Source organism: Anas platyrhynchos, chromosome 16 (genome assembly GCF_047663525.1).
Source record: "Anas platyrhynchos isolate ZD024472 breed Pekin duck chromosome 16, IASCAAS_PekinDuck_T2T, whole genome shotgun sequence".
In the NCBI taxonomy this organism is placed as follows: Eukaryota; Metazoa; Chordata; class Aves; order Anseriformes; family Anatidae; genus Anas; species Anas platyrhynchos.
In genome coordinates, this window is record NC_092602.1 from 10,720,591 (window position 1) to 10,731,039 (window position 10,449).

General features: G+C 36.8%; 1 protein-coding gene across 6 annotated transcripts in view; it reads right to left on the reverse strand.

Moving 5' to 3' along the window:
* The window catches only part of TXNRD2 (thioredoxin reductase 2), a 34,714-nt gene that overhangs the window by 23,376 nt on the left and 889 nt on the right, over positions 1-10,449 (reverse strand). For 5 of the 6 annotated variants that reach the window (XR_011803829.1, XR_011803830.1, XM_072024640.1 and 2 more), the window contains exons 2-10: positions 10,003-10,068; positions 9,237-9,293; positions 8,450-8,594; positions 8,062-8,136; positions 7,168-7,246; positions 6,064-6,126; positions 4,870-4,940; positions 1,102-1,121; positions 633-724 (exon numbers count right to left, since the gene is read on the reverse strand). Coding sequence is in view for 4 of the 6 variants with exons in the window: in XM_072024640.1 (XP_071880741.1) it covers positions 633-724; positions 1,102-1,121; positions 4,870-4,940; positions 6,064-6,126; positions 7,168-7,246; positions 8,062-8,136; positions 8,450-8,594; positions 9,237-9,293; positions 10,003-10,068 (668 nt within the window). In the remaining 2 variants the exon portion in view is untranslated. Of the gene's footprint in view, positions 1-632; positions 725-1,101; positions 1,122-4,869; positions 4,941-6,063; positions 6,127-7,167; positions 7,247-8,061; positions 8,137-8,449; positions 8,595-9,236; positions 9,294-10,002; positions 10,069-10,313; positions 10,448-10,449 lie in introns of those variants that run through there. The other variant, XM_072024641.1, reaches the window with a different exon arrangement.

Sequence of the window (10,449 nt, forward strand, 5' to 3'; positions counted from 1 at the left end):
ACTTGAAGAAAACTCCTCAAAATTGTTCTTGATCTTGAAACACAATTCTTTCTCTTAACATTTTTCTTTCGCTTATAATTTTCTCCAGCGTGATAGCTCCACTGAAATCACTCACACTCTCTCTACATACCTTTTTTTTTAAAACCTAGTTATAACTGCCACTGTTATGAAAGCAGTGAAGTCAAGATTTCCAGTTCTTATATCATTAAAAGCTTTCAGGTTAGTGATTTATTTATTTGTCATAATGAACTCCACATTGAACTACTTCATGTTACATCCAGTAATTTATTTTAAAAGTCATTATCTGCATCTCTTAGCAACTCTAGATTATTTTAAAGAAATCGGCTAATACTTCTAGCAGTGGCATAATCCAAATCTCTCCCCTGCTTCCTGATCTTTTCAATCCTGTTTTAAATTAAGTGAAGGAAAAAAAAAAAAGGTTTAATTTTCCAAATACAGGATCAAGAGATATAATAGGAAAACATGAGCTAATATGTATTTAGTTACTCTTCAGAAACTGTATGCCAGGAAATGTCTGGAGAAGCCAACGCCACTTTTTCTTTAGGAGACAAAACTGACCAGACATACCTTATATGTGATATAGGAGGAAATGCAAGATGTTCCACACTGACCTGATCAAACCCACGAAGTGGGATACTTCTCATCATGACCGTAGTGTCTAGTCCAATGCCAGTTAGAAAACCAGCACATTCAAGTGAAATATCTGGTGAAGTATCAATTAAAGAAATATAAACAATAATTTCACATAAATGCAACACAGAGAGTAATATACACGTGGTGTTTCTATCTAGAGATACCACGTTTTCCTTACACATCTCTAGCTTACTTTCGTTGTACAGAATAAAAACCCAAAGCCTCAGAATACTTTCCTAATAGGTAAGAATGTTTTCAAGATCCTGAGAATTCATCCTCAACTAACCTTAGTTTCCTACAATGATAGTGCATATAAAACCCTTCCTATTATATTACAAATTATATTTATTATAACTTATAGGGCATGAGCAAAGGCATTCAGAAAATTAAGCTTTCATAGGAAAGGCAACTATGCTACTTATAAATCACAGATTTTTCAAAGGATACAGCTGGCTCCAACAACCAACCTGTTGCATAAAAAAAAAAAAAAGAAAGAATAAAGCAATGAAATGAGCTTGTGCATACTTCTGCATAACCCAACAAATTACTTTTTAAATATGTATAGTTATAAGAACACAGGTTTGAGCGGTGGATCTGATACTGTTAGGTAGGAAGAAAGAACCTGGCTTGTCAACTCCAACAAAGAGAACCTTTTAACATTTGAACATATTTCATTAACAGAATCAAAAACAAACAAAGGTTTATAAGACAAGAGGAATTGTTTTTATATTGTAAAGAGACATTTAAACATGTAATCTGAAAGACAAGGTGAAGAAAGCCACGGAAAAACTCAGAACAACTAGCAAAGTTAAGAGGCATCACAAATACTTCAACTGTGCCCTGTGATATATACCTCAGTTGGAAGCATCTGGTGTGGAAGTTGACACTGTTCCTCCCCCCTCACCCTCCGCACACTGCCTGTTGCTTCTGATGCCTCATTTTTACAGGGCCTCCTGACACCATTGCCTCTGACAGTGTACAACATACATGTATAAACACACAGACACGCAGCAGCCTTACCAGAATTAAAAATATATCTCAAAATTTCTAGATGTATCTTAGCTACTAAATAACTTGTAAAATATTTTTAAGAAAACTTAAGACATTCAGAAGTTAAGTACGTATTAAATTCACCATCTTCTTACCAAGTAGATTATAGTTCTCAATAGAACTTACAGATTTTTGTCATCACTAAATTTCGATTTGATTTATAACCATCTGCTTTTTCATCATGTTATCCAAATGCCAAATATTTGCTCTTCCTAACTTTAAAAGTTTGTGTACACAGCTATAGATGATCTGTTTAATAGACTTAACTAGACTACTGTTTACCACATACATCCATTTGAGATCTTGAATAAAACGCCGGTTCCCATCTCTCCCTCTATTTTATGCTCTTTCAACCATGAATACCACTAAAGCTGTGTGTCCATCAACACTTCTAAGTTATGAGGTTTATCAGCTCTCCAGCACAGCAGTTTCTACGCCTTTCCCCAGATGCCTATACACTGCAGCATTCCTCTCTTTTCTGACCAGATCCTCAATTCCCTTCGTGTGCCGGGTACCTAAAAGCACTCAGTCCCTGTTCCAGGGGTAAAAGTGGGTCCAACTGGCCCGTCACTGACACAGCTGCTGGACAAGCTGCACCCACATTTCTTTGCTACCCATGTATTATTCAGGCTTGTTAAAATCTCACAGCTTGGAGATGCATTCCAAGTAGTATTTCCACCCACAGGAAAGTTTTTCCTTATATTTTTAAATTAGGAAAAACATCAATAAGGACCAAGATTTCTAGTTACTATGAGGCTTGTATAGAATGCTAGGCTCTTTCTGACTGTGATCTTCAGCTATGGAAACATGCTTCCACTTTTGGGGGACTTCTTTTGTTCTTAATGCAGGGCTCTCTCCTCTATATTCAAAAGTTAAAAAAAAAATCGGGGTTCGGGGTATGGAAAAAGTAGACTGCTAATTGCATTTGGAAAGCTATAGATTTTAGAAAATTACTTAAATTTAGAAATTACTTTAAAAACTCAAATCACGAAGTCATATAATCACAGAGTTTAACTAGGTTACTTAAAGTCAGGAGCAATGAAGCACAAGCATTATAAGCATAAGCCATACCAAGAGATAAATATCTACCAGTCTCCTGGTCTGGGTTTTATGTTTGGCAAACAACTTAGCACAGTGAGAAATAATGTTTACAGCATTAGGACATCTGATTGATCTGTGAATGGATGAACATCCCCTCTTTTAGCCTCCAGCTCCAGGGAAGTGCTGCAGAAAGCCATATACTGCCCATAAAGAAATATCTGAGGGGAGTTACAGGGAACAGAATAAAAACATACAAAATTTATGCATTCATTTGCTCTTCTTTTTCATTAGATAAGAAATAGCTGCCAGCTGGCACCCGCTCATAACATCAGCAGCACATTATTCACAGTGCCTCTTAAAAATCCTGGGCATTGTCAGAGCCTAACAGAAAAGTTTTGAAAGCAGAACCTAACATCCACCGCACCTGCTCAATCTCTCACTCATTCTGAGCACATTTCAAGGCAAAGTTTCTAATTCACTCTGCCAAAATCCTTCATCTCAGTAGCAAGAATTTCATCAGTGTTTGTATATTTAAGGGACTTCTAAGTTGGTTAACGGTTGCTTGGTTAACGGTTTGCCTTTTAAGAAAAAAAAAACACACACACACACACACATGCGCTTTGTATGAATAACTGCAGGACTGACAGTTCTACAACCCCCAGCCATATAATTTGCAGCTGAGATATGCACGTTTGGAGAGGAATGGGAAAGAAAGAAGTAGAACACAGCTCAGACTAAAAAACAAAAGGTGTTAAACTGAACCTTGGGAGTATTTATAATAGCAACAAATCCGTCAGAAACAAACCTTTAACAACTCCCTCCTTCATTTGCTAGGACACAGCCTGATAAAGCACAGAAATGCTACTGTACCCCCTGCGGGCTTATTTTGACTAAATCTTAGGAATGCAACATATAAACACTAGACTCCCACATTACACTGTTACAACTTGCATTAGCAGGGACTGGACAAAAGCCACATTTTCACATAAATGTCTTATAGGGATATATCTTTTTTTTTTTTTTTTTTAAAATAATTTCCTCACATAAATCATGCTCTCAAAATTCAAGAGGTGACTGATATACTGCAAACAAATGGAAATTTAGTTGCCTTTTTAAACTGTACCAATGAACCCGTTTTATCTATTTGATGCTTAGCTTAACACACATTGCAATTTTATATTAGCAAATCATGGCCATGAATGGCACCTCTATTTTCTTTGAAAGCACCAGTATTTTATATATATATATAAGATACTTGCAACAAATACAATTTCTCCATTCACAAATATGTATTTAAAAAACATATAGATGTGTTTAGGGACATGGTTTAGTGGTAGACTTGGCAGTATTAGGTTAATGGCTCATCTTGCTGATCTTAGAGGTCTTTTCCAACCTAAATTACTGTGATTCTGTGTGAAATCCTTGATCTAGGGACAGACTGCAACTACAAGACAAATAAAAATACCCTTAGCTGACTTTCATGCTAGCAAATACACATTTCCTATCACAGTTATTTGCATAAAGAAATTGCTTTGTAGTACAGCGCTGACTCCATATCTTACTGTACTATGCACTCTGAAACACAGACTGTGGTAATTTAATATTTCCACTAAAAACAATTTTCAGTATTTTAGTTAATCAATAGCTTCCAAGCCATAATAAGGGTACTTCTGTCCTTTCTTGTCTCATCAGATTTGTTATCAATAGTCACCACTGAAAAGAACACAAAATTATGTCAAAGTTTCTACCTGAGAAGCAATTTCACATATACCCACAGCAAAGAATAGGGGAGTATAGGGACAGTAGAGCCTTCGTTTAAGTTTATGCTGCCCTCTTGTGACTTCCAAGAGGAAGTTTGCTACAGCAAGTAAGTCACCTTAACCTATGGTAAAAATTTAAATATAACTTGATTTTACATAGGAATATTATGGGGGAAAAAATGTATTAGTTACTTATGAAGATTAACAGCATGATGTTGCTGCATGGCAAAACAGATTCTCAAGAGGGAAAACACAAGGAGAGAAAAACTGGTAATATAAAAGGCAATTTTGTACATTTTTCACCTTGCTGTAAGGAAAAAGTATGAATGACAGCATATATTAAAGCCATGGTAGAGTAGCTTACGTTTTTCCAGGAGATTCTTTTAACCAGAACAGGTCATCACTTGTGATTCCATACTCCAGCGCACCTGCAACCTGTGAACACACAGGTAAGATCTTGACTTTAAAATGCCAGTGCTGGCAGCAAAAAAAAGCTAATAGCCCCTTGGATTGTATTAGCAGATGTGTAGCCAGTATATCAAGGGGAGTAAGTACTCTCTTTTACTTAGCACTAGTTAAACCTCATTGAGAACACAGTGAAGTTTTGGGCCTCCTAATACAACACAGAACCTGACTGACTGAAGCAAGTTCAGCAGAGAGCCATGAAAATGGCCAGTTGGTGGAGCACGCTACCAGTGAGTAAAGGCTGAGGGGAACTGGGGTTGTTCAGCCAGGAGTAAAGGTGGCTAATAACAGCTTTTCAAAGCTATGAGGAAGCTATCAAAAAAAGACAGCCAGGCTTTTCACAGTGGTGCACAGCAGGATAAGAGACAACAGACAAACTGAAAGAGGAAAGGTTCCAAGCTGATAAAACGTATTGCTGCCTTTTACCTTGATAGCGAGGTGGGCCCCTCACTACCAAGAAGGATATTGAGCTGCTCTAATGTGTGCAGAGAAGACCAATGAAGCTGGTGAAAGGAGTAGAAAACAAGTTAGGAGGAGTGCTTGATGTTATTTAATCCAGAGAAGAGGAAGCTGATGGCTACTCGAAAAAAGGTTACAGTAAGGAGACTGTCACCAGTCTCTTTTCTCAGGTGACAGGACACAAGGAGACAGTCTCAATTTGTGCCAGAGTAGGTTCAGATTGGATATTAAGAATTCATGTAGACGGTGATCAAGCATTGGAACAAGTTGCCCAGAGAAATGGTAGAGTCCTCATCCCTGGCGGGATATGACGTGTGTGGACATGGCATTAAGGGACATGATTTAGTGATGAAACTCAGTAGCTCAAGTTGATGGTTCAGTTTGATGATCTTGAAGATTTCTTCCAATGTATGTGAGGATTCCATGATTCCAAGAACATCAACATACTAAATTAATGCAAATTGTTTTCTAGGGAAGTGTTTTTCTGAAAATTTTAATGCAAAAAATATTTTTTCACACTCAGGTACGGAAATTCCTTGTGTTAGTTTGTTGACATCCTTAATCCTCTAAACATTATTATCTGGTAGAAAGACAGTAAAGTCATTGAAGTTGTCAGATGGGAAGTGTAACTTACGTGTGTAGGATATTTTGGTCTTCCTCCAGTAGCAATGACAATTTTTTCTGCAGTAAGAATAGTCTACAAACAAAAATACAAAACAAAAATCAAGCATTTGATATCCTTTTATCTGTCTTTATATCTTAGCTATGTGCAAATGAGTAATATGTGAGAAAGCTGGCACTACCATCTGCTGTTTATCTGACATAATAATAAGCAATACTTTAAAAAAAGGTTGGAGATAAAAACAAATGAATACAGGCAGAAGGTTTCTCCTACACATTCTCTATCATTTTTCATTTTAATATTAAGCTTACAACTGTTCCTATACCAGACAAGATTCTGAGGACTGCTTGGAAACAACAGCTGTACACACACAGCAGTTTATTAAAGTCAGCTTATCTTAGGACAAAACACAGAAATCACACCAAGTGAATTCTGTCTCTAAGGCCTAGAAGTTAAGGTACCTCAAAAAGGATATGTTTTTAGACAATGCTAGGCATTTACCTCAAAAAACGTTTGCTCTCTCAGGCTGATATTATGCAGTAACATTATATAATTACCCTAAAAAAGGCATTAAAAATGCATTTTCAGTCTTTTGTTAAATATGCAGAAATAGTCACCATTTTATTACTTGACCTGTCTGCTTTAAGTTAAATTTGGTACATTCAGCATAATTGCTTCCCACACACCACTTTGTATTAGAAAGCTAAGTGCCTTTACAATTCATTCATCTGAAGGAAGAAATCATCTCAGACTGATTTAATGCCCAAAGCAGTAAAGAGATTTTGGTTTTCTTTACATCTCTGTCAGTATCCATCAAAGCAATTTGAATCTGAATACAATGAATAACCCCGTGTCTCAGTTCTTGTCTTCAAAGGAAAAGCAACAGCACTTAACCTGCAGGTTAGGGGCTAAGGGCACAGTAGGCAACGGTCAAGTTCATAAACATCTTCTCTAGAGGGAAAATAGATCTCCCTCACTGGAACAATACCGAATACCTAAAGCAGTTTGGAAAAGTATTGCCTAGATTCCAGCTGATCTGAAAACCAACACAAGAAGACCTGAGATGGTTGAAGTGAACAGTACTGCAGAACTGAGGTGCACTGTAAAGCAGCTCACCTCTTTACCTCCTTTTGTTAAACCACGGATTGTATGTGGATCTGAAAAACTCCCTTTGACATTGAAATATTTCACCTTCCTGTTTGGAAGAAAACAACATAAATGTACGTTTAACGAAGAATAGGAATTAAATAAAAACAGCTCTTCTTCCCCTATTTGATCCGTTAAAAAAAAAAAAAAAGCAAACAGGCATAGAAAAGGAAGGAAGCATCTCATATCATAAGACTGTGTGCAGCTCTATCACAGACTTAATTTTTGTGTCACAGTTCATCTCCCTATACAGCAAAGTATATGGCATGCTTTGGGATCAGGTTATTAACCTCTTCAATTGATACATGATCCACTATCCGTAGCATTACTATTTATAACATTACTACTACAATGCTTCTTTTAGAGCACGCAAGAATGACTCAGCACGAGTCAAAAGACTTGTACCTGTTAAATTAATACGATCTCTCTATAAAAGGAACTGCATGCTGAAAAACTTGGAAACGTTCCTGCACTGAAAGCAAAAAAAATCAGCTGCTCTAGTGTAGTGTTATCTGTAGGCTTGTAAGCAGGGCATGTAAGCTTTGGTGGGCAAGCCCAAAATTAGCTTGATAAACCCAGACTACTTAATATTAACGGAAAACCTTTCCAGATTAGAGAGAACATACCCAGATCACTATACTGTTAGAAAGTTTTCTCCTGGGGCTGTTTTCAACCAATATTTTCCAGAAAAGAAGAAGGGAAAGGGAAACATGACTTACATTGGTAAGGGCACCTACAGTCCTAAGAAGAAAGGACTTACAAACTAAAAATACTAATTATAATGAGAAATTCCAAAGGCAATTCAACAATTCTACAAGAGCTCCTTGATTATGGGAGGACAGATGAACTTCAAGTCTTATTTACTTGTCTTGTAGCTGCACTCTGTGTCCCCAGTTCAAGGACTTCACGTAATTCTGAACAGCTTGAGCCATCTCTGACCTATCACAAACCAAGAAATTGAACATAAAATCATCATGTTACAAATTCAGATAATGCAACTCAATTTACAGGCAATTGCTACAAATTATGATGTTCTGTAATACTTTTTTGTTATGAAAGTAAGGTAACAAGTGCAAACTGACATAATATCTGCCCAGATGAGCTATTAATTACAGTTTTGTGTTTAAAACAAGGAGTAGACTAAAAAGCATCATCCAAAATTCAGTTCTCTAACTGTAAATAAATACCAACAAGAAAAGGTTTTCATATGCATTTTCAGAACATAGGAGCAGATAGGGACAATATTCTTTACCAGTTATGATGAACAGGGTGGGCTATATTCCAGCCATAGCGCTGGGCATCTTTAAGGGCACTGCCTAAAAGGGCTGCTTGATGCATGAGCTTTTTAGGAATGCAACCAACATTCACGCAAGTTCCACCAAGTCCCCATTTGGTTCCTTAAAAAAAAGTAAAAAAAAAAAAAAAAAAAAAAAAAAAAAAAAAAAAAAAAAAAAAAAAAAAGTAAACACACCATGTTAGTTTTACTTAATGCAACTAGGTTATTTAGAGAATTGGATTATTCATGCAATTAGTATTAGATGTTCTGAAACAACACACAATTTACTCCTACAGATCACTTTTTGACTATGCTTACATTAACATGTTTTGATAAGGACCAACTCTAAGTATTTTTCTTCTAAAATTCAAAGCATCTCAAGATTTTTTGCAGGTTTCAGAAGATCCAATTACTACACTTTCACATTTATTATTTGTATTTGCAGACCTTACTTTACACATTGTGCATGAAGAGCCTTAACACAACACAATTCATACGCTTCAGAAATTGTAAAGACATTTTGACAGACAATATTCTCACGCATTTAAGTCCAAAGTCTATCACAAATAAAACACTGCTAACAACCTCAGCATGCAGGAAAAGGAGGTAGAGCTGGGAAGCAACGAGCAAGCTCAGCATAAGGACTTTACTGCAAGCAAAGCATGCAGCGTGGCTTTGGCCACATTGCTGCCTGCATCAACCTGCTCAGCCAGACCACGGCTTTACACACATATCCAAATATCCTAGTATTTCTTTTCCATACCTTGTGGAGAAGGTTCCACGTAATCCAAAACGGCCACTTTCCTTCCAAACTGAGCAGCTTTAAACAAAAAACAAGAAAAGGCACTTAGAGGACAAAGAAATGCACAAATTGAAATACATTCAGTAGCACAAGCACAGATTAAGAATACAGGAGATGACAGTTGGTGGTTTATACCAATTCAAGATACCAGACTAAGAGCCCAGGCTACCCATGTAGTCAGCAGATTCTCCAGAAGGCACTTAATAACCCTTACTAGAGCTTCCAGCTTCTGCCAACCCTAAAAATACGATGTGATGCCAAATGAGATGTTTAAGAACCTTGTGTGTTACTGAACATGTTACATAAGGGTAATGCATTACAAAGAGGAAAAAGTTCTCTACAGAAGTTAAACAATTCCAAACAGCCTGAAAGTACTGTTGTTTTAATTCATAAATAAGAAAAAGTATAATAAGTAACAAAGAAAATCTATGGAGGCACTCAGAGGCACACAGTAACAGTGAAATAAATGTTTATTAGATTTTCCTGTGATAACAGAAGAAATACTTTTAAAAAAGAGTAACTGGAAAGCCAAGTAAGATTACCACACCTGAGGGTGTGAATAATTTGCAGATTAACTAGATGGAGCTGAGTTAATGATTAAAGCACAGGGCTTACGCACAGGATACTGTTTCCTAGACATCTTTAACATTTTCAGTATTGCTTCTCTTAGCTTCCATAAAAACCACTTAAGCTAAAAGAAAACTTTTACTTATTTATGTATGCTGACCTTCTTTTGCACAAGCCAGGCCTCCAGATCCTCCACCGATTACCAGAAGATCATACTCAGGCTTTCCTGTGAAGATGTGAGAAATGTAGGAATAGTAACAGACAAGAAAGGCAAGGTATGTTAAAAGGCAAATAGAAAATGGTATGCTTTTTTTTTTTTCACAACTGATTATTGTTGATTTGTGTTTCCTTTACTAGAGCACTGTTTCCTCAGCGTCCCAAAGCACTTTCCAAAAATGATGAAAACTGATGAGGCTGGTTTTATAAATGAAACGCAGGAAATAAAGCAATCCAACAATGGAAAATAATTACATTTTACACAATGTCCTGTGAAGCTCTTCCTGCATACTTTGACAGCTGCAGCTGGAGTCTGGTACGGGCCTTCCCTTCCTGCGTTACCGCAGCAGTTTCTACCCCTACATTTCTCAGCAGTCACCTTATCGCTCTC